Source organism: Schistocerca americana, chromosome 2, assembly GCF_021461395.2.
Source record: "Schistocerca americana isolate TAMUIC-IGC-003095 chromosome 2, iqSchAmer2.1, whole genome shotgun sequence".
NCBI lineage: Eukaryota > Metazoa > Arthropoda > Insecta > Orthoptera > Acrididae > Schistocerca > Schistocerca americana.
The window spans coordinates 56,046,682-56,071,445 of record NC_060120.1 but is presented as its reverse complement, the minus strand read 5'-3'; the positions used below and the strand labels follow the sequence as shown (position 1 = coordinate 56,071,445).

The 24,764-nt window shown below is 43.8% G+C and overlaps 1 protein-coding gene across 1 annotated transcript in view; it reads left to right on the top strand.

The window, feature by feature from the left end:
• The window catches only part of LOC124596227 (cyclic nucleotide-gated cation channel alpha-3), a 1,106,485-nt gene that overhangs the window by 406,311 nt on the left and 675,410 nt on the right, over positions 1–24,764 (top strand). The window contains 1 exon segment of the mRNA XM_047135285.1: positions 19,679–19,905. Within this exon segment, the coding sequence (XP_046991241.1) occupies positions 19,679–19,905 (227 nt within the window).

Below are 24,764 nucleotides of genomic sequence, written 5' to 3'. Positions count from 1 at the left end.
AATTTTCAAGAAAATGGCCCAAAATACAATTTCAATACACATATTACACACAATGCAGTGGAGAATCTTAACCCAGAAAGTGAATACATCAAAAAACAACAACAAAGAAACAGTAATGCAAACTTCAATGGAGGTCTGACGAGAGAATTAGTTGCAGAAGAAATGAGATGTATAATAAAGAAAAACAAAAACAACATATTGACAGGAACAAAAACTGAAGAGAGAAAAACCTCTAGAAAAATAAAGAACAAGCTCAAAAACACTGAAGCCCTCATTAAAGATCAGACATGGGTAGAAACATGATAATAATAAAACAAGATGAATACAAGGAAAAGACCCTAAAATTTTTGGAAGACAACAACACAACAAAGCTAACCAGTGACCCAACACAAAGATACCAAACAAACACGCAAACACTTATAAAATAATCTCACACGTATTCACAAAAAAGAAAGCGAAATGGCTGAAACAAAATAAACCCAAAGCACTCACATTGCACAGCCTACTAAAGCTACTCAAGGAAGTCCTTTTAATATTCCCCATTGTCAATTTCAGAAGTGAACTCACATATCACTTAGCCAGAGAAATGCACTCACACTTACAGAAACATTACATGTACACAAATAACAGAAGCGCACACAATGCTAAAGAGCTGATACAAAAATCAAAAACATCAACATACCTACAACAGCCATACTCACATGATTTAACATCACATCCATGGACACCAATATCCCCATCACAGAAACCATCAACATCATCATACAACAATTAGAAGAACAGGCAGAAATACCCCAAAACCCCACATAAGAGAAATAGCTAGCATTCTAAAACTAATGACATAGCAATACTATTTCTCTTTTGACAATCAGTTCTACTGACAAGAAGATGGGCTTCCAATGGGGTCACCAGTCAGTGGTCTCTTAGCCAACGTTTTTCTCAATCACATTCAAAATAAAATGTTTGAAACAATAGTAAGACCCAAACTATACAAGATAATATATTGTTATCGTTATGTAGATGCCTTCTAGATGAAACACCCAGTCGCCTCCAACAACTCCAATGTGATATAAACAAAGTCCACCCACAAATAAAATTCACCATAGAAACAGAAAACGACAAAAGGCTAAATTTCCTTGACCTCACAACATACAGACACAACAACCAACACCAGTTCTCCATATTCATGAAAGTGACTACCACCAGTGCAGCCACTCACAAACTTTCTAATAATCCGATTGCACACAAACAGGCTGGGTTCCAACATATGCTACATAGACTGAACAAAACTCCACTCATGTAAGGCGCTGCAGTCATGGACTGTGCGGCTGGTCCTGATGGAGGTTCGAGTCCTCCATCAGGCATTGGTGTGTGTGTTTGTCCTTAGGATAATTTAGGTTAGGTAGTGTGTAAGCTTAGGAACTGATGATCTTAGCAGTTAAGTCCCATAAGACCTCACACACACAAAACTCCACTCACTGAAAACAACTATAAAAGTGAATTACAAAGAGACAAATAGCTGTAGAGAATGGATATGTTATGAACACTTTGTATGAAATTAACCACATAATTAAAACAAAATTAAAAAGGACACCCAGCACACAAAACAAAAGGCTTCTCACCAACATACAAATACACAGAACAAGCATATGAGCCACATGAACAAGAAACAGCCACAACAACAAACATGTGGTTCACTCTCACCTACACCAACAAAGCAGCCCGCAGAATAGGCAACATACTCAAAAAACGAGGGCTAAAAATAGCCTACAGGACAGAAAACTCAATGCAGAGAAACTGAGGACAACCAACACAAGTACATACAAACACAACACATCTGGTATTTACCAACTAACATATCAGGACTGAAAATCAGTTTATATAGGGCAGACAAGCAGAAACTTTAATACCAAATACACAGAGCACAGAAGAGCATTAAAAAGTAAAGCTGTCATTCCACATTTTCTAAACACCTAATGGACAAGAAATATAGCCAAACAGACATCAATAGTCACTTGAAAATTCTCAAATACTGCAACAGCGCCCCCCAAAAACTAATAATTGAAGAAAACTATCAAATGCAAACAGTCATAGTTGAAGGAAAACAAACGGAGTGCTCTGTCCTCAAGGAATTATTAGATAACACCAACCTATAGAATCATACCGTCCACCCCCACACATATACATACATACACACACAAAAAACAGTAATAATAAAGGAAAATCCTCAAACGTGCTCTCTCTCTCTCTCTCTCTCTCTCTCTCTCTCTCTCTCTCTCTCTCTTCCCACCACACACACACAAAATGGCACATACACCTCTGGAACGTTCAAAACAACTGCCTGGAACACCTTCAACTGTTCTACTGTCCGCCATATTGTTTTTACAGCTGGTAAACATTGAAACAGCGACTGTGACAGTTCAATATACAGAACTTCACAGTTGAGAAGATGAGGAAAAAAGAAAATGCAAGTGAAACATAATGTAAATATACACACAAACACACACACACACACACACACACACACACACACACACACACACACACACAAAACCTTGTACATAAAATTAATTAATTTCAGGCATAGCCATAACTGTTTCCAAATCGTAATTTTTGCTTAAATAATTTGTCTACAGTATGTTGTATATGGTTGCAGATGACGAAAAGTGAAGGAAAACAGGCACTATAAAAATCTAACACATCAGGGAAACCACACCATGTGGTAAAAAGGTACGAATACATAGTTTTATGTGTTCTTTAAAAATCTGTAATTACGATTTTAAAAACTACTATTTCCATGTTCACAAACAGTATAGAACGTTCGTTATGTTTAACAACCATAAAACAAAAGCCCACTGATGATACTGCAACTGCAGTGAAACATGCTTGGGATAAAAAAACAAAATGGCGTTTTGCTAAAGGCGGACCCCATCCGAAAACATATTTATGATTAAGTGGTTGATAGGCATGATACATAATTTGCAGGATGATACTAACCTATCTGTAAGTTTGTCGTTGAGGCTCACTTTTGTGTCCATGTTTGCTTACAAGTAAATTTGCTTACATATAGATTTCGCCTTCTGCGAAGATAATTTCCTTCTTCTTTTCTAACCATATATTTTTCGGTCAATTTATGGAATCATCAATGTTTTGTCTTACTTGATTACAGCTAAGTACCACGAAAAACTCCTTTTTCTGCCAATGCATAAGTAACCTCAGTTTTAAGTTAAATTATTCATAAATTTGGAAACGGAATTTTTTTAAAAATATCTCTGTTACAAATTCTGTGGTTTGTGTGGCTTGCTGTACTTTGCGTTATAGCTGTTTTTCTTTCCCACATTTTCTCCCGTGTCTATACAAATCATAATTACACTGATATTTGCGACTGGGAATGTTAGTCTGTTGTCGTGTAACCTGTTATATTCCTTGTGAAAGACTGTGTGATGTGTGTGTCTTTTTAAGTGTGTATGCAATATATTTACACTTACTTCTACAGGATTCCACATTGTCCTGACTGTTAAACTGCACTTTAAACGTGCACAGTGTCAATACGAAAACCTGGAAAAGTGTAAACATCCTGCACAAACACACACACACACACACACATATATATATATATATATATATATATATATATATATATATATATATACACTTCTGGAAATTGAAATAAGAACACCGTGAATTCATTGTCCCAGGAAGGGGAAACTTTATTGACACATTCCTGGGGTCAGATACATCACATGATCACACTGACAGAACCACAGGCACATAGACACAGGCAACAGAGCATGCACAATGTCGGCACTAGTACAGTGTATATCCACCTTTCGTAGCAATGCAGGCTGCTATTCTCCCATGGAGACGATCGTAGAGATGCTGGATGTAGTCCTGTGGAACGGCTTGCCATGCCATTTCCACCTGGCGCCTCAGTTGGACCAGCGTTCGAGCTGGACGTGCAGACCGCGTGAGACGACGCTTCATCCAGTCCCAAACATGCTCAATGGGGGACAGATCCGGAGATCTTGCTGGCCAGGGTAGTTGACTTACACCTTCTAGAGCACGTTGGGTGGCACGGGATACATGCGGACGTGCATTGTCCTGTTGGAACAGCAAGTTCACTTGCCGGTCTAGGAATGGTAGAACGATGGGTTCGATGACGGTTTGGATGTACCGTGCACTATTCAGTGTCCCCTCGACGATCACCAGTGGTGTACGGCCAGTGTAGGAGATCGCTCCCCACACCATGATGCCGGGTGTTGGCCCTGTGTGCCTCGGTCGTATGCAGTCCTGATTGTGGCGCTCACCTGCACGGCGCCAAACACGCATACGACCATCATTGGCACCAAGGCAGAAGCGACTCTCATCGCTGAAGACGACACGTCTCCATTCGTCCCTCCATTCACGCCTGTCGCGACACCACTGGAGGCGGGCTGCACGATGTTGGGGCGTGAGCGGAAGACGGCCTAACGGTGTGTGGGACCGTAGCCCAGCTTCATGGAGACGGTTGCTAATGGTCCTCGCCGATACCCCAGGAGCAACAGTGTCCCTAATTTGCTGGGAAGTGGCGGTGCGGTCCCCTACGGCACTGCGTAGGATCCTACGGTCTTGGCGTGCATCCGTGCGTCGCTGCGGTCCGGTCCCAGGTCGACGGGCACGTGCACCTTCCGCCGACCACTGGCGACAACATCGATGTACTGTGGAGACCTCACGCCCCACGTGTTGAGCAATTCGGCGGTACGTCCACCCGGCCTCCCGCATGCTCACTATACGCCGTCGCTCAAAGTCCGTCAACTGCACATACGGTTCACGTCCACGCTGTCGCGGCATGCTACCAGTGTTAAAGACTGCGATGGAGCTCCGTATGCCACGGCAAACTGGCTGACACTGACGGCGGCGGTGCACAAATGCTGCGCAGCTGGCGCCATTCGACGGCCAACACCGCGGTTCGTGGTGTGTCCGCTGTGCCGTGCGTGTGATCATTGCTTGTACAGCCCTCTCGCAGTGTCCGGAGCAAGTATGGTGGGTCTGACACACCGGTGTCAATGTGTTCTTTTTTCCATTTCCAGGAGTGTATATGAACAGAGAGAGATAGAGACAGAAACGCGCATGAGCTCTCGTACACATGCGTACAGTCTTTCACATAGAATAAAATAATTTTAACCACAACAGTCTGACATTCCCACTCACAAATTCTAGACATTTATGTGTTCTCTATATTATGCTCTCTATAGTAGCTCATCACAAACTGCAAAAGAAAAAAAATCTATATCGCAAAGTACTGTAACTATAGAAATCACGGCATTGATTAACAAGGAATATTATATAAATCTGTTTTCAATTTAGTAAGTACTTTACTTGAAAATTGAAATTCCACATATACAGATAGAGAAACAATTCTTGCTAATATTTAACAGATATCAGATAAAAAACTAATGATGCTGTAAATTGAGCGAAGTATGTCCGCTCAGAGAAGAAGAAAAACTGTTTTTTTCATGGTGGAACCAACATAAAAGCAATCTTATCTCAAATCTTCTGTGTCTTTTCAAGCTGCTTACCGAAGCTTTTACTACGGATTACAAATCAACATATGTTTGAAAGCAGAGTGAAAATTCTAGGCTTGGCACATATATATTGATAACGATCAGTTTTGTTCCTGTGGTATTGTTACATATTGTGCAATGATGTAAATGTAATGTAAACTTTCTATGAAGTGCGTTTTTCTGATAGATTTTTTTGTTGTTGTAGCGTCCATGTCATTTGGTTTTCGTTTAAATAATATGCACTCTTGGATCAGTTGCCATCATAATTTTCCATTTTGTTTTCAGCTGTTTGTCAGCCGTCATAAACCTGAAGAGGGTTCGCAAGGTATTCGAAGCTCCATTTCGAGTAGTCAATAAGCAGTTGGCTTCATATAGTTGTATCGTATTCGTTAAGTGTGCAATCACAGAGAAAAGAAACGGTAAAGTGAGCAAAGTGGCATTGAGCGACCGATGAGTAAACCTGCTCAAAATACAGGCCGTCTTAGACCTGTCGGAAGAATAATTTTTTATGGATAATTGTCTTGCGGATTCTACATATTATTAGAGTCCGGATTTTGTCAAATTATTTCGAAGTCAAGCACTGTCTGCCTAAAGTCAAAGTCCCCAACATCAGACTATTCTGTCCAGCCACTGTTGGAAATCATCTACGTCCAGCCTCAACCACAATATTCACTCGCCTCACACCCTACAAGAATTTCTCCAAGTCTAACAGCATGGCAGCTACACAGTCAACCTCCGAACACGTCTCACTCACATGCACCGTACCGCCGCTGGGTATCTGCAGAAGATTGCACACGACCCTGCCTAGCAGAAGAGTGAACACTGACTGCTCTTTCGCGTTCCATTTATAATAGCACAGACCATTTTACCAAGCCATAGACATCACATGTAGCGTCGCCATTTGAAATTTTTCATTTTGCATGTGAAATGTATACATGTCATGTGACGTATCTTCCCATCTCCTGCATTCCGCTATACGTTTATAACTTTGTGCAGTTATTACTTCTTTCACAATCTATAAAATTTAGGCGACTGTATCAGCGACAGCTTTATCCACATGGTTCAACGACATTTATTTGAGTTAGACTGAGGTGCACCTTAGTTTGTGGCACTTCCATAGACTCCTCTTAAAGTCTGCTTTCTCACGCTGTGGTGAATTCCGTACACGTAGACTCCATTTACGATTTTTTGCTAAAATTACGTAAGAATATACAAAAGTTTCAACAGCTTCCAGATGAACATTAATTGTGAACTTTTGACAGTGGACTATTGTTATACTGTAAATAACTTACCGTTTGAGTCTTTGTAGAGTCTAAGCAACAAAAGTTACGCCAAAAGAGATGGTCTTTATCACTTTGTATCTGCTTAATTAATTTTGCTATAAAGTTCAGTGAGGGCGCATTTGTTTTCTTTCGAAGAGATCTTTGATTTGTTAGGCATCTCTCTTACCTAGCTATAGTGCATCATGCACTTGCATTTATGATTAGGGTTTCAAACCGTCCATTAAGCGGACGCATGCTTTGGGCGCACAGAGGGTAGCCAGGCGGCATATTTCCGGTGAAACTGGGCAACCACCAGACCTGCTACTTCGACAGGTATGTCCGTCAATCTGGACAGACATATGACAGTTACCGTCGTGTGTAGCCGGAGCTTTTGGGTGCTGGCAAACACGTGGCGAACGGTCACACCCTTGGCGGATGCGTTCGTGTACGCCATTTCACTCAGCTCTTAGAGAACTGTTATGTCTTAAGGTTTTGGCTTATTGCCTACCATTCTTCCGTTAATTTGGGTTTTCCACGTATTCCTTTCTGCGTCAAATTTGCACGGAGCCTTATTTCTTACGTTCCCTCAACTTTCAGCATCTTTGGGTTACTCCATGTCTAAAACTACTTCATATCTCGCTTTACCTCTTTTTCATATTGCATGATTCGCTTAGAAATTATCCTACCCGCCAGATATACATTCTCAGTATTTAAGAACTACATCTTATACAAATAGGATTCTTCTAACAATGACTATTCACTTTGCCTGTACTAGTCTACCTGTTTGAGTGAAGGAATTATGCTACAGATTAGACAAAACACGGAGAAAGTATGAAGCAGACATAGGCAAAGGAGTCACTCCTCATGAAAATAAAAATAATTACATGAAGTAAATAAAGAAATATGTTAAGCGATATGGACGACTTTAATCCGAAAAATCAGGAAAATAATTTCCATTATTAACAGCAGTATTGAACATTGATCTTAATTTGAGGAGAAAAGTTCTGTCAATGTATGTCTGGAGCACAGCACAAAGTGAAAGTAAATCATGGGCTGTGGGAAATCAGGAAAGTAATGGAATTGATTCGTTTGAGACGTGTTACCTTAGACGGATGCTGTAATCTAAGTAGTTAGTTAACAAGTGAAGATATTCTCCACAGCACCGGCGACGAAAGAAATATGTGGGAAAAAGGGGCTAGATGGCATGACAGAATGACAGGAATAGAGGGAGCCACAAAGGAAAAGAAACTGTAGAGGACATTGAGTGTAATGCCGCTCTGAGATCAAGAGGAAGAAGTTATGTGGGCCACATCAAACCAGTCAAAAGGCAAATACGCCCCGCTCCCCCCCCCCCCCCCCCCCAAAAAAAAAACAAGGCAAAGAAATCGGTGCTGTGATATTTGTAACCTCCTAGCTCCAATAGGACCAGAAATCGGCCAACAACATGTTTCTGTTCAATCCCCTACATGCTAGCCTGTATGACAGAAACATTATATGATATTAGTACCATCCAACCAAACCAACCTGCTATGCAGGGTAACCTACATGTCAGAGGGCAAGAAATAGCTTCCTGGGCCCCAACATATAGGCTGCCCTGTGTGATACGTATATTGCGTTGGCATAGTATCGGCCTGGTTTTATAGATCTGCTTTCTATGATTTTCAAGCTCCTGATTTGAAGCTATCCCTGCATGACCGGTATGTTGTGGCAGAACTATCAGCCTGGTTTATGGAACTGTATTGCAGGGCTTATAAGTGCCAATGAGAATAGGTGAAGACAAATTGATATGAGTAGAAGCGGGAATGGATACGGTAAGGGATAGGAGAAAATAGACAATGAGAGGGAATGAGGGGGAAATGCCTAAGGTAGGTGGAAGGTGTAGAGTAGTTTTGGGTAGGCAGAGAAGGAAGAAGGGGAGGCGGAAAGAGAGATGGGGAGGAGGAGGAAGGAGGCAGATATGGTCAGAGAGAGTGGGTGGAGAAAATTGGCAAAGGCAGAGGAGATGAGTAGAGAGAGAGAGAGAGAGAGAGAGAGAGCGAGAGAGAGAGAGAGAGAGAGAGAGAGAGAGAGAGAGAGAGTATGTGTGTGCGTTGTGGAGGAGGAGATAGACGGAGGTGGGAGGATGACAGATGGAAGAAGTTGTGAACGCAGAGGTGGGGAGGAGGAGGTCTGCTCAATACATACGTTGAACTCACATGCAGGCGAAGCCACAGCGAAACGGATAGTGTATATTCCACATTTCCCGCCTTTCCCAACAGTGTATGCCAACTTTCCTAAGTATATCAAACATATAACATCTATATCTGTATGATACTCTGCAATTTACAATTAAGTGCCTGGCAGAGGGTTAATAGAATCACTGTTTGTAATGTAGAACAAGTTTTGTAGGTTTACAGATTCTACGAAAATGTCTTGGAAAACTTCGCCTCCGCACCATTATTTCTCCTAAATCGAAACTGACCATTATCTAACAAGAATTCAAGTAAAGAATATTTTGATTCGACATGAACGTATCAGTGTATCCTCATTGACAATAATCATTATCCACAGTTCGCGGGAGGAAGTAGGTAGTCTTTCGGAATCAAACCAATCCAAGCGTTTTTGTCTGCAAAATTAAGCAAAACTTAGTTCGATGTTTTACTTTCAGTCAACATTCATCCACAGTCAACGAAGAACTTCTCCGACCATGAACAGATAACTAATCCAAGAAAGAGGTCGCTTATCAGATTATCGTATAAGCTATTCCTGCATATTTTAGCCTCTGTTTGGTATTATTACGAAACAAGATAGTTGAATGGGAGAGTAACTAAGAACTGCAAGAAGCTGCAAGACCTCCACTGAAACCAACGTCACCACACTTAAGACTTTAAAATTTATTGTAGCTGCCTTCTGAAAGGAATCCGCTTGAATCGCACCGTAATAGCTAAAAAATAAGTGGGATAGATAATTCCTTAAATGTAATAAAGGTCATTTAATAAGCATCTTCTTGCGTCATGAAACAGAAAATGAAACTTTATTGTCTAATAAGGCAGCGCTGCAAAGTTATGACATTTGTGTCGAGCCATTTGAATACAGCAGTCCTATCCCTGTTTTGGCTTAGGTCAATAGTTGGAGCTGCAGGAAACAACCGAGATAGCTGATCTGATCTAATGTCGTCTAGGCAGCATTTTCTGGACAAAATACAGTTAAGCCCGTTGGTTTACTGAAGGGCAAACATCGCAATATGAGGCAAATACTAGGTATTGTTTTCTTCACAAAATGTGTAAACATTTCATATTTATAGACACGACATGAAAGCGTGTAATCCGTACCAATAAAGTTAGTACACACATCTACTTCTACACTATGTGATCAGAAGTATCAGGACACGTAGCTGAAAATAACTTATAAGTTTGTCACGCCCTCCATCGGTAATGCTGGAATTCATTATGCTGTTGATCCTCCCTTAGCCTGATGTCAGCTTCCACTCTCGCAGGCATACGTTCAATCAGGTGCTGGAAGGTTTCTTGAAGAATGGCAGCCCGTTCTCCACGGAGTGCTGCACTGAGGAGAGGTATCGATGTCGGTCGATGAGGCATAGCATGAAGTCGGCGTTCCAAAACATCCCAGAGGTGTTCTATAGGATTCACGTCAGGACTCCGTGCAGGCCAGTCCATTACATTGATGCAATTGTCGTGTAACCACTCAGCAACCGGCCGTGCTTATGAACAGGTGATCGATCGCCTTGAAAGATGCAATCGCCACCCCGTATTGCTCTTCAACAGTGGGAAGCAAGAATGTGCTTAAAACGTCAATGTAGTACTGTGCTGTGATAGTTCCACGCAAAACAACAAGAGGTGGAAGCCCCTCCATGAAAACACGACCACACCATAACACTACCGCCTCCCAATTTTACTGTTGGCACTACACACGCTGGCAGATGACGTTCACCGGGCATTCGCCATACCCACACCATGACATCGGATCGCCACACTGTGTACCGTGATTCTTCACTCCAAACAACATTTTTCCACTGCTCACTCGCCCAATGTTTATGCCCCCTACACCAAGCGAGGCGTCGTTTGGCATTAACGGGCGCGATGCGTGGCTTATGAGCAGCCGCTCGACCATGAAATCCAAGTTTTCTCACCTCCCGCGTAACTGTCATAGTACTTGCAATAGATCCTGGTGCAGTCTGGAATCCCTGGTGGTGGTCTGTATGGATGTCTGCCTATTAAACTCTATGACCGTCTTCAACTGTCGGCGGTCTCTGTCAGTCAACAGGCGAGGTCGGCTTGTATGCTTTTGTGCTGTGCGTGTCCCTTCACGTTTCCACTTCACTATCATACCGGAAATAGTGGACCTAGGGATGTTTAGGAGCGTGGAAACCTCGCGTACAGATGTTTGACACAAGTGACACCCGATCACCTGACCACGTTAGAAGTCCGTGAGAGCCGCGGAGCGTACCATTCTGCTCTCTCACGAAGTCTAACGAGTACTGAGTTCGCTGATATGGAGTATCTGGCAGTAGGTGACAGCACAATGCACCTAATATGAGAAACGTATGTTTTTGGGGGGTGTCCGGATACTTTTGACCACATAGTGTATATCTATGCCAAACAAGCAGTCTAAAGTTATATGGCGGGCAGGTACTTTGTATTCCACTATACTTCTTCCTGTCCTGATCCACTTGGCGTACAAGAGGAACGGCTATCAGTACGAATTCGTATGATTTAATGGGAAATGTCGCGAAATATACATCGTCTTAGGGTACAGATACTTTTATCATTGGTACCTTAATAAGTGAGCTCTTCAATGTTTCTGATGTTTTTTTGTCTGCGACCACCAATCTTCCCGTGAACACCTATCATAATTTACTTTTATCTTTTCTTCTTATTTTCATTTTAATGGTAAGTTCTGTGGGACCAAATTGTTGGGGTCATCGGTCCCTAAGACTACACACTACTTAATCTAGCTTAAACTAACTTACGCTAATGACAAAACATACACCTATGCCCGAGGGAGGACTCCAGCCTCCGTCGGGGGGAGCCGCACGAACCTTGACTAGGTGCCAAAGACCGCGCGGCTACCCCACAGGGACCATAATTTACTACCTGATGTTTTCTACGCGGTCGTAACTGCGCCGTGAAATGGGCTACATCCCTCAGTACAGAGTATCTGTTTTGCGTCCATGCGTCGGCACTTCAATACCTGACCTGCAACGCAGGGAATAGTTACATTAATCGCTCTATTGTGCCATGCGTACTTGAAACCTAAAAGATGCAACATGTAATAATTATAATTATTGGTCTATAAATTAAGTAAATACTGACACCAACAGAACTATCTGCACTTATATCCCCAAAATTCTGTATGCGATATATGATTGACCCTTCTTGCAAGTGCGATGTCAAAATTTCAAAAGTAAAACTTCCGAATGACGCACACCGTCCTTTAGGTGTCACTTTATGAACGTTTCCGTGTTACTCTTGCGTTTGTTAAGCCATCCCTCTAGAAACGAATGTCTCTCATTTGGATCTCCTCTAATTCTTCTGTTGACCCTGCCCGCTAAAACCGAGCGTACAGGAGGACGACGCGGTGGCTAAAATCCCTGTCTGACCATTCAGTTTTATGTTTCCCGCAATTTTCCTAAATCGTTTCCCTTGAACCGTTGCGGCGGACCTCCTTACTCATTCTCGGCTGAGTCGTGCTTGTGCACAGTCTCTAACGACCTCGGTTCGACGGGACGTCAAACTCTAATTTTCCTTACTGTTAGAGTCCCAAAATGAAAAAGTTATTACTGAGGCAGTGCTGGACACTCGTACAGCCGGAAGCACTCTTTGCCAAAGGAATCTAAATGTCCTATGGCACCAAGTAATTCATTCGATTACGGCATAAGCTCACCGGACAAAAAATTAGTAGCCTCTAGAGAAATCATTACAGGCAACATTTTGAGACCGTATAATTCTGCCCCTGAACTTGATAACCGCCTGGATTCGATTAGGAAGTGAGTCCACAACGTTGTGCAGGTACGTCGAATCCAGATTAAGCCACTCGCCGAGAATTTGATCGCGCAGTTGCATCAAACTGCGGGGAAGCTGGTGTAGGCGTTATACCCGCTGTTCCAACGTTCCCCACGGATATTCTACGCGATTCTAGTGAGATGATGTTTCAGGCGAAACGAGAAGTAATAGAGTGGGGTCGTTTTCAGAAAATTAGTCACATATTCTTCGGTATAGTTGTCTTTATGTGCGTGTGCGAGCAATGGTCTCTTGCGACGTGACCGGCTCCAGGTGTCGTTCCCGACGCTATATTCTCTATATAACGGTATTCTCTATATAACGGTAGTGAACACCAAAAAAACCAGCAACTTCAAACACCATATAGCCATGGGCACGGCCAAATACGATTGTCCCTCTTTGCCACTCTGTTACGCTGTTTGGTCCCTTCCCCCAAGTCATCCAAATAACCACTCTGTCACGTCCTTACATTTACCCAGGTTTACGTATAATGTTAAAGCTTGAAACATAAACGTCTCACTGACCGCTACTGCCTTATTCTCATGTGGAAGCAGTGGGCTTGCTATTGAGCAATTGACTCTGTCTCTGCGCCATCTGTAGAGGCTAACGATTCATCTATGCTAGAGCACTCGGGTGGCAAATTTTTGGACCAGAGAGCTTAATAGCCCGTAATGACAAAATAATCTTTATACTTCCGACAGTGGAAGTTTACACTTTACAGTTTTAGTTAAATACAGGGTGGTCCATTGATAGTGACCGGGCCATATATCTCACGAAATAACCATCAAACAAAAAAACTACAAAGAACGAAACTCGTCTAGCTTGAAGCGAGAAACTAGATGGCGCTATGGTTGGCCGGTTAGATGGCACTGCCATAGGTCAAACGGATATCAAATGCGTTTTTTTAATAGGAACCCCAATTTTTTATTACATATTCGTGTAATACGTAAAGAAATAAGAATTTTTTAGTTGGACCACTTTTTTCGCTTTGTGTTAGATGGCGCTGTAATAGTCACAAACGTATAAGTACGTGGTATCACGTAAAATTCCGCTACTGCGGTCGGTATTTTCTTCGTGATACATTACCCGTATTGAAATGGACCGTTCACCAATTGCAGAAAAGATCGATATCGTGTTGATGTATGGCTATTGTGATCAAAATGCCCAACTGGCGTGTGCTATGTATGCTGCTCGGTATTCTGGACGACATCATCCAAGTGTACGGACAGTTCGCCGGATAGTTACGTTATTTAAGGAAACAGAAAGTGTTCAGCCACATGTGAAACGTCAACCACGACCTGCAACAAATGATGACGCCCAAGTAGGTGTTTAGCTGCTGTCGCGGCTAATCCGTACATCAGTAGCAGACAAATTGCGCGAGAATCGGAAATCTCAAAAACGTCGGTGTCGAGAATGCTACATCAACATCGATTGCACCCGTAGCATATTTCTATGCACCAGGAATTGCATTGTGACGACGTTGAACGTCGTGTACAGTTCTGCCACTGGGCACAAGAGAAATTATGGGACGATGACAGATTTTTTTGCACGCGTTCTATTTAGCGACGAAGCGTCATTCACCAACAGCGGTTACGTAAACCGGAATAATATGCACTATTGGGCAACGGAAAATCTAGGATGACTGCGACAAGTGGAACATCAGCGACCTTGGTTAGTTAATGTATGCTGCGGCATTATGGGGCGAAGGATAATTGGCCCCCATTTTATAGATGGTGATCTAAATGGTGCAATGCATGCTGATTTCCTACTTAATGTTTTACCCATGTTACTAGAAGATGTTTCACTGCATGATAGAATGGCGATGATGGATGTCCGGCACATAGCCCGCGTGCGGTTGAAGCGATATTAAATAGCATATTTCGTGACAGTTGGCTTGGTCGTCACTACGGTCGCAGGATCGAATTCTGCCTCGGCCATGGATGTGTGTGATGTCCTTAGGTTAGTTGGGTTTAAGTAGTTCTAAGTTCTAGGGGACTGATGACCTCAGAAGTTAAGTCCCATAGTGCTTAGAGCCATTTTTTGATTGGTCGTCGAAGCACCATACCATGATCCGCACGTTCACCGGATCTGACGACCCTGGATTTTTTTGTGTGGGGAAAACTGAAGGATATTTGTTATCGTGATCCACCGACAACGCCTGACAACATGCGTCAGCGCATTGACAGTGCTTGTGCGAACATTACGGAAGGCCAACTACTCGCTGTTGAGAGGAATGTCGTTACACATATTGCCAAATGCATTGAGGTTGACGGACATTATTTTGAGCAAATTTTTGCAGTAATGTGGTATTTACAGGTAATCATGCTGTGACAGCATGCGTTCGCAGAAGAGATAATTTCGCAAAGGTACATGTATCACATTGGAACAACAGAAATAAAATTTTCAAACGTACCTACGTTCTGTATTTTAATTTAGAAAACCTACCTGTTACCATCTGCCGGCCGCGGTGGTCTCGCGGTTCTAGGGGCGCAGTCCGGAACCGTGCGACTGCTACGGTCGCAGGTTCGAATCCTGCCTCGGGCATGGATGTGTGTGATGTCCTTAGGTTAGTTAGGTTTAAGCAGTTCTAAGTCTAGGGGACTGATAACCTCAGATGTTGAGTCCCATTGTGCTCAGAACCATCTGAACCATTTTTTTGTTACCATCTGTTTCTCTAAAATTGTGAGCCATATGTTTCTGACTATTACAGCGCCATCTGTCACAAAGCGAAAAAGTGGTCCAGCTAAAACATTCATATTTCTTTACGTACTACACGAATATGTAATAAAAAATGTGGGTTCCTGTTTAAGATAATGCAATTGATATCCGTTTGACCCATGGCAGCGCCATCTAGCGGGGCAACCTTAGCGCTATCTGGTTTCCCCCTTCAAGCTAGACAAGTTTCGTCCTTTGTATTTTTTTCGTTTGACGCTTATTTCGTGAGATACTTGGCCCGGTCACGATCAGTGGACCACCCTGTATAAATGTTGCTCAAGTTGAAACTGGTATTATGCTGTCGACACAGGGCAAACGGTAATAAAAGCAACAAACGGCAGCGAAGGGTTCCTGACTGGAAATGGAGGGAAGAAGGTCCCGTGAATATATGTCCGGAAATGCATCGTTGTCACGGTAGACGGCGCTGACGAATGAAAGTTCCTCTGCCCACGTGTCGTGTGTTCCCTGTGACTTGCAGGCTCTGTGACTCACGCAGCGTACTGTTAGCAGCAGAAAGATCCGGTATTCTTGTCGGGAACAAGCCTAGATGGAGCTTGTATGAGGCCAAGCAGATGGAACTGTTGAGAGGCAGTAACGGCTACACCAAAACAAGTAGTACCTCATAGGCACCAACCACATCACACTACATTTCAGGCCCTTGCTTGGTATTTGTGTGGTCATGGATCCTTTCAGACAGACGAGCGTGCAGGGAGGCGGCGGATTGTGTATGCACAAGATCTTAAGTCCCAGTTTCTTGAAGATACTGATGTGAATCGTTGTACCAGCTCTAGGCAAGTGCATCGCCAACGTGATGTAAGCCAAAGTAAAATTACATATATTTTCATCACAACGGCTACTACCTCTATCACATGCACCGAGTGTAAGGATCCTCAGCAGTGAATTTCCCTCTACGGGAATGATTTTCTGTTCCGGGACGATATGGCGTCGTTGTACCCACACCGTCCATTTCCAGATACACGTTCATAGGACCATTTTACCTCAATTTCCAGCCCCTGCAGTTTGTCTCCTTTATTAATGGAAATGAACGTACGGCATTATCTACGTCTACATCTACATACATACTCCGAAATCTACCATACGGTGCGTGGCGGAGGGTACCTCGTACCACAATTAGCATCTTCTCTCCTTGTTCCACTCCCAAACAGAACGAGCGAAACATGACTGCCTATATGCTTCTGTACGAGCCCTAATCTCTCTTATCTTATCTTTGTGGTCTTTCCGCGAAATATAAGTTGGCGGCAGTAAAATTGTACTGCAATCAGCCTCAAATGCTGGTTCTCTAAATTTCCTCAGTAGCGATTCACAAAAAGAACGCCTCCTTTCCTCCAGAGACTCACACCCAAGTTCCTGAAGCATTTCCGTAACACTCACGTCATGATAAAACCTACCAGTAACAAATCTAGCAGCCCGCCTCTGAATTTCTTCTATGTCCTCCCTCAATCCTACCTGATAGGGATCCCAAACGCTCGAGCAGTACTCAAGTATAGGTCGTATTAGTGTTATATAAGCGGTCTCCTTTACAGATGAACCACATCTCCCCAAAATTCTCCCAGTGAACCGAAGACGACTATCCGCCTTCCCCACAACTGCCATTACATGCTTGTCCCACTTCATATCGCTCTGCAATGTTACGCCCAAATATTTAATCGACGTGACTGCCTCGAGCGCTACACTTCTAATGGGGTATTCAAACATTACGGAATTCTTTTTCCTATTCATCTGCATTAATTTACATTTATCTATATTTAGAGTTAGCTGCCATTCTTAACACCAATCACAAATCCTGTCCAAGTCATCTTGTATCCTCCTACAGTCACTCAACAACGATACCTTCCCGTACACCACAGCATCATCAGCAAACAGCCGCACATTGCTATCCACCCTATCCAAAAGATCATTTATGTAGATAGAAAGCAACAGCGGACCTACCACACTTCCCTGCGGCACTCCAGATAATACCCTCACTTCCGATGAACACTCACCATCGAAGACAACGTACTGGGTTCTATTACTTAAGAATTCTTCGAGCCACTCACATATTTGGGAACCAATCCCATATGGTCGTACCTTAGTTGCGAGTCTGCAATGGGGCACCAAGTCAAACGCTTTCCGGAAGTCAAGGAATATGGCCTCCCTCTGATACCTTTCGTCCATGGTTCGCAAGATATCATGTGAAAAAAGGGCGAGCTGCGTTTCACAGGAGCGATGCTTTCTAAAGCCGTGCTGATGCACGGACAGCAACTTCTCTGCCTCGAGGAAATCCATTATACTCGAACCGGAAGTCCCCCATTCGGGGAAGTTTGGCCGCCGAGGGCAAGTTGAGTTTTCAAGAAGGGACGTCGAACAGATGTGCAGAACTATTGACCTATATCTCTAACGTCGATCAGTTGTACAATTTGGAGCAGGTATTACGTTCGAGTATAATGACTTTTCTGGAGACTAGAAATCTACTCTGTAGGAACCAGCATGGGTTTCGAAAAAGACGGTCGTGTGAAACCCAGCTCGCGCTATTCGTCCACGAGACTCAGAGGGCCGTAGACACGGGTTCCCTGGTAGATGCCGTGTTTCTTGACTTCCGCAAGGCGTTCGATACAGTTCCCCACACTCGTTTAATGAACGAAGTAAGAGCATATGGACTATCAAACCAATTGTGTGATTGGATTGAAGAGTTCCTAGATAGCAGAACGCAGCATGTCATTCTCAATGGAGAGAAGTCTTCCGAAGTAAGAGTGATTTCAGGTGTGCCGCACGGGAGTGTCGTAGGACCGTTGCTATTCACAATATACATAAATGACCTTGTGGATGACATCATAAGTTCATTGAGGCTTTTTGCGGATGATGCTGTGGTATATCCAGAGGTTGTAACAATGGAAAATTGTACCGAAATGCAGGAGGATCTGCAGCGAATTAACGCATGGTGCAGGGAATGGCAATTGAATGTAATGTGCTGCGAATACAGAGAAAGAAAGATCCCTTATCATTTAGTTACAATACAGCAGGTCAGCAACTGGAAGCAGTTAATGCCATAAATTATCTGGGAGTACGCATTAGGAGTGATTTAAAATGGAATGATCATATAAAGGTGATCGTCGGTAAAGCAGATGCCAGATTGAGATTCATTGTAAGAATCCTAAGGAAATGCAATCCGAAAACGAAGGAAGTAGGTTAGAGTACGCTTGTTCGCCCACTGCTTGAATACTGCTCAGCAGTGTGGGATGCGTACCAGGTGGGGTTGATAGAAGAGATAGAGAAGATCCAACGGAGAGCAGCGCTCTTCGTTACAGGATCATTTAGTAATCGCGAAAGCCTTACGGAGTTGATAGATAAACTCCAGTGGAAGACTCTGCAGGAGAGACGCTCAGTAGCTCAGTTTCGAGAACATACCGTCACCGAAGAGTCAAGCAGTATATTGCCCACTCCTACGAATATCTCGCGAAGAGACCATGAGGATAAAATCAGAGAGATTAGAGCGCACACAGAGACATACCGACAATCCTTCTTTCCACGAACAATTCGAGACTGGAATAGAAGGGAGAACCGATAGAGGTACTCTAAGTACCCTCCGCCACACACCGTCAGGTGGCTTTCGGAGTATGGAAGTAGATGTAGATGTAGATGTAGATGTAGATGTATTTATTGCATTCGACGCCATATTGGGTGACTTGCGCGTCGGATATGGGGATGAAATGATGATGAGGACAACACAACAACTGCCCCAGCCTGGATTCGAACCCAGGCCCCTCGGCGTGGCATTCCACCACGCTGACCACTCAGCTAACGGGGTCGGACGTCTTTGATTAATATTCGCATTGTATGCCCTTTTGATAATGAGACATTACTACTTCCTGCAATAAGAATCATTCTCTGCCACGTACTTACTGTAGCTGTAGATGAAACTTCCTGTCAGATTAAAACTAAGCGCCGGACCGAGACTCGAACTTGCCTTTCGCACTTTCCCGCGAAAGACAAAGGTCCCGAGTTCGAGTCTCGGTCCGGCACGCAGTTTTAATCTGCCAGGAAGTTTCATATCTGCGCATACTCCGCTGCAGAGTGAAAATCTCATTCCGTAGCTGTAGATGTACGTATTTGCTGTGGACCTGTTGCTGCTGTGCTGACAATGCAACGTTTCGGCCGGCAGGTATCATCACGTCGTCGGGGCGCATCGGCGAGCGGCTGAGCGCCTCTGGCACGCGCCTCAACTCGTCCAGCCCTGTGCCTTACGGCGGCGGCGGCGGCGGAGGCAACAAGAGCAGCACGGAGAGCGTGCGCGGCCTCAAGTCCGTCTCGCGGCAGAGCCTGCTCGACATCGTCAGCTGCCGCTTCGGCGTCGGCCGCACCGCCCGACAGCAACATCAGCACACAGGGGTCTGTACACCACACCGCTGCTGTTCCCTGCTGCCAGCCTGTTGCTCACACTATACAGAGTGAAAAGTAGTTAGATCGACAAACTCTGGGAGGTTGTAGAGGACATCAAAACAAGTATTTTTCCCTGATGTCATTTTTTCGTATAAGGAGTATTTAAACCGGTAGAGGAATTGTCCTCTGGGTGGATAATCAACTGGTTCCAGGTTGTGGACACACTGTAAGTGAAATGGACTTAACAATGGCTCTCGAAGGACTGTTCTTACACTCGTCTGATTCGTCCCCATGTTACGTACAATTGCACGAGTACTTATTGAAAGGTCCCGCTCCACATGCTGCAAGACAGCTTCGTCAAATTGCAGCGTTCTTACCGTGCGACAGTGTCCCTGTTGTGTTGGCTAAAGAGCCAGCACCGTGTACGAATGGAGGCCGAAATCCACGCGTTTTAGCTCACGCATGCTGGCGTGAGGAGTAAGGACTATACCGACGTGAGGTCTGGAACATGACAAGGAATTAGAATTCAGAAAGCGGGAGTAATTTGTTTGATACTTAACTTTAATCCATTAATGATGAACGTCCCTCTTGACGGTACATGATTCACAATATTATCTGTTCAGAATACATTCGTAGTAACTCAATATGGCGCCTTGCTAGGTCGTAGCAAATGACGTAGCTGAAGGCTGTGCTAAACTGTCGTCTCTGCAAATGAAAGCGTATGTAGTCAGTTAACCATCGCTAGCAAAGTCGGCTGTACAACTGGGGCGAGTGCTAGGGAGTCTCTCTACACTAAATCTGCCATGTGGCGGCGCCCGGTCTGCAATCACTGACAGTGGTGACACGCGGGTCCGACGTACACTAACGGACCGCTATTTAAAGGCTGCCACCTGGCAAGTGTGGTGTCTGGCGGTGACACAACAGTCCCTGTCTAGGTAATCTGCTAAATGACCCGGTCTGAAGCAGACGTTGGTACACAGCAGCAAAGGTCGTATGATCCGGGATACGGCGATTAGGATATTGTTGTTGATAAACCCGCTGTGCAGCTCTTCCGTTGTGGTGCGCTACGCAGTACGCACCAACCATATCAGTGTACTCACTCCAGGTGTATCGCTCCATTAGTAAACAGAGACAGTGCACTACTACACTGGTGGACAGCAGTTGCCTACAACTGAAGAGCGTAATACGCCCTCTAACAACTGAAGATCGTAATACGGCGTCTAACAACTGAAGAGCGTAATACGCCCTCCATCGGTTTAAATAAACCTCATAGGAAAAAATGACATTAGGGAAAAATATTTGTTTTGATGTCCCCTGCAAGCTCCCAGAGTTTGTCGGTTTAAATACTTTTCACCTTGTATGCCGTCTGGGGCTGAAATTCGCTTCCATGTACTTGCTAAAATGTCGTAATTAAGAAATTTGGCTGCAGAGGCGAAAGAGAAGAATAAGAATGAATTATTTCTCTACTGCACAAGATTTGGTACCTAGGACGTCCGCAACTGAGAGGCTTGATAATTTTGGAGAGATCCGCTTCATTTGTACAGATTTTATTCCAACCACAACTTGTTGCAGGCTTACCAGATCTCATCTTCAGGTGTCTGAATTTATTGTATTTGCTAACATATAGTATGCAGTCTGGTCGGTCAGCGCTCCAAAGCTCATGTCGTTGCACCTTGGAGGAAACGGTCCGCCACCGGGCAGCCGCATAGTAGGAACGCCTACCACAACTGTATCACTGTTTTACCAAATACAATAACTTCACACATCTGAATATGGGGTTTTAAGATCCCGAAACCGGTCGTGGTTTGAACAGATATTAGTACAACTGAAGCGGATCTTTCTAAATTAATTATCATTATTTCCCTATCACATTTACGTAATATTTGCCTGTTAGCCGCCACATATATACAGGGTGATCAAAAAGTCAGTATAAATTTGAAAACTTCATAAACCACAGAATAATGTAGATAGAGAGGTAAAAATTGGCACACATGCTTGGAATGACATGGGGTTTTATTAGAATAATAAAAAAAGTTCACATCATATCCGACAGATGGCGCTGGACAGCCAAACATCAGTAACTGCTACCGTGACGGGTGAGAGGTACGCCAATATGTTACAGAATCGCATCATCCCCAGCCTGGCTATAAACACCTGCTGGAACGTACGATGTTTAGGCAGGATGGCGCTCCACCCCATATTGCTAGACCCGTGAAAGATCTCTTGCGCGCGTCGTTTGGTGATGATCGTGTGCTCAGCCGCCACATTCGTCATGCTTGGCTGCCCAGGTCCCCAGACCTCAGTCCGTGCGATTATTGGTTTTGGGGTTACCTGAAGTCGCAAGTGTATCGTGATCGACCGACACCTCTAAGGATGCTGAAAGACAACATCCGACGCCAATGCCTCACCATAACTCCAGACATGCTTTACAGTGCTGTTCACAACATTATTCCTCGACTACAGCTACTGTCGACGAATGATGGTGGACACATTGAGCATTTCCTGCAAAGAACATCATCTTTGCTTTGTCTTACTTTGTTATGCTAATTATTGCTATTCTGATCAGATGAAGCGCCATCTGTCGGACATTTTTTGAACGTTTGTATTTTTTCGGTTCTAATAAAACCCCATGTCATTTCAAGCATGTGTGTCAACTTTTACATCTCTATCTACATTATTCCGTGATTTATTCAGTTTTCAAATTTATTCTGACTTTTTGATCACCTGGTACATTCCACATGGAAGCGTAGGCTTCCGCGGCAGTTGTCACTCTCAATAAAATTATTCAGGTTATGTGACCTCATTGTCAAGTAAGCTTATCCGGCGTTGCGGCCACTGTTGCAAATGGCTATTCCCATGCTGTTTAGCTAACTGATACTGCAGGAAACAGAAAGAATTCCAAGCTGCACATGTTGAACCTTGATTAAAGAAACGAGAAAATCAGATGTTAAGACAGAGCGTCTCACTTTATAGGTTTAATCCCATATCTACAGACAAAAGTACAGGGCGATTCTGTGACAATTTCACAAATTTCTAAGGATGATGAAAAAGAGTAGATGCATCAGCTGTGTGTAAGGGACTGTGGTCCAGAAGAGGTCGATTAGTAAGTAATAAGCGAAAATATTTCTGATACGTCACCCCTTCTGCTGTAAGCTCTTCACTTTTCATATTTTGTGAGAAGACAGTATGGTACAAACCACAAAAAAATTGTCAAGTAAACATGAGTTCTAAGGTGCTACCTTATCGGCTGTGAGCACTCATTCATCTTTGCTACCGTGAAACGCACCTCTACTGCTGAAAAAGTGCTCATAGCTCTTAAGATAGGGATTTTAATCCCTATGTTTAACAGACAATGTTTTCTTGCTTTGGTCCATACTAGCTCCTCCCAAAGAACGGATAGCAAAGAGCTTGCAGTAAAAGAAGTCCACTGACAGAGGCATCTGACCGATATTCGCTTTATACACTTTGGGCTCGATCGTTTCTGGACCAGCGTCCTTTACCACAAATTGACGCATTGGCCGTTCTGATTGCATATCTTAAAGAACAAGCCTGACTGAGAAGCTTTTGAAATAACGCCTCTTTACTTTTTGATACAAAAGTTGCAGAACGAAAGAGTGGTATCAGAAACAGAGATAACAATGCTCATAATGCGTTGAAAACTACTTCTGTTAATAAACTTACTCTGACCAACGCGTAATCCGTAAGATACTATTTAAGGTTAAAGCTGTACATAACTTTCAGTAACGTATCAAATGCAATCCCCATTTATGATGATATCTGGCGAGTTTAGAGTTCAAGGACTGCAATGAATTTGCGTCCATAGCCCTAGGTCACAATAGTTCTTTGTGTACTGCAGTACCTTGCATGTGCGCCGGCCAGGGTGGCCGTGCAGTTCTAGGCGTTACAGTCTGGAACCGCGTGACCGCTACGGTCGCAGGTTCGAATCCTGCCACGGGCATGGATGTTTGTGATGTCCTTAGGTTAGTTAGGTTTAAGTAGTTCTAAGTTCTAGGGGACTGATGTCCTCAGAAGTTAAGTCCCATACTGCTCAGAGCCATAACTTGCATGCAGAGCTATGTATCCAGAGTATCTGTGATGTGAACGGCGAGCCCTGTGCAGAGACCTATAGTTCTCCATGTTCTCCTTCATATTTTGCGATGCAACACCGGAGCTATGGTCCTCCTTAGAAAATTTCTTAGTTTTCATTAATCATGCACCTACGTTGTGCCTTACGCGGCCTGGTTATTCACGACATGCGGTATCTGGCGTGATGGTGGGCAGGTCCATGATGACCGTTTCCTTGGAGAGAAATATGACGCCGAACCACCCTCAATCCGGTCGCCAAAGATTCGTTAACAATGAAATCATATACTTAAATAACAAAATGTGCAGGGTCTCAACCCAGCTGGTCCCTTACGTCAACGATCTCCTTGTCTTTGAACTGAGGTATTGATAACATTTCAAATAAGTCAAAAAATATAGTTCTAACAGATGATATTATGATATTATACGAGGAAACCACACTCCTGTTGTGGGAACGATACACCGCATTTTCTTCTGAAAATAACGCTGTTGAGCGGGACACGCTATTTGGAAATTGTGCCAACAAAGCACGGTAGAAGGCGGCATACTGCTCGATGTCATCTTTGTTAATGTGGTCATGTGTTGTGGATCACGTTGTATGTATTGTGTTGTATGTTAACCGGGGACTTAGAAACGACGGAGAGGCTCCGTCCCCGCCGCAGCCGCAGTGGTCCCCAACCCCACGACGACTACAGCAGTCCACTTCACCCCTCCGCCACCCCACACCGAACCACTCTGTCAGGGTTATTGCGCGGTTCGGCCCCCGATGGACCCCCCCGCCCCCC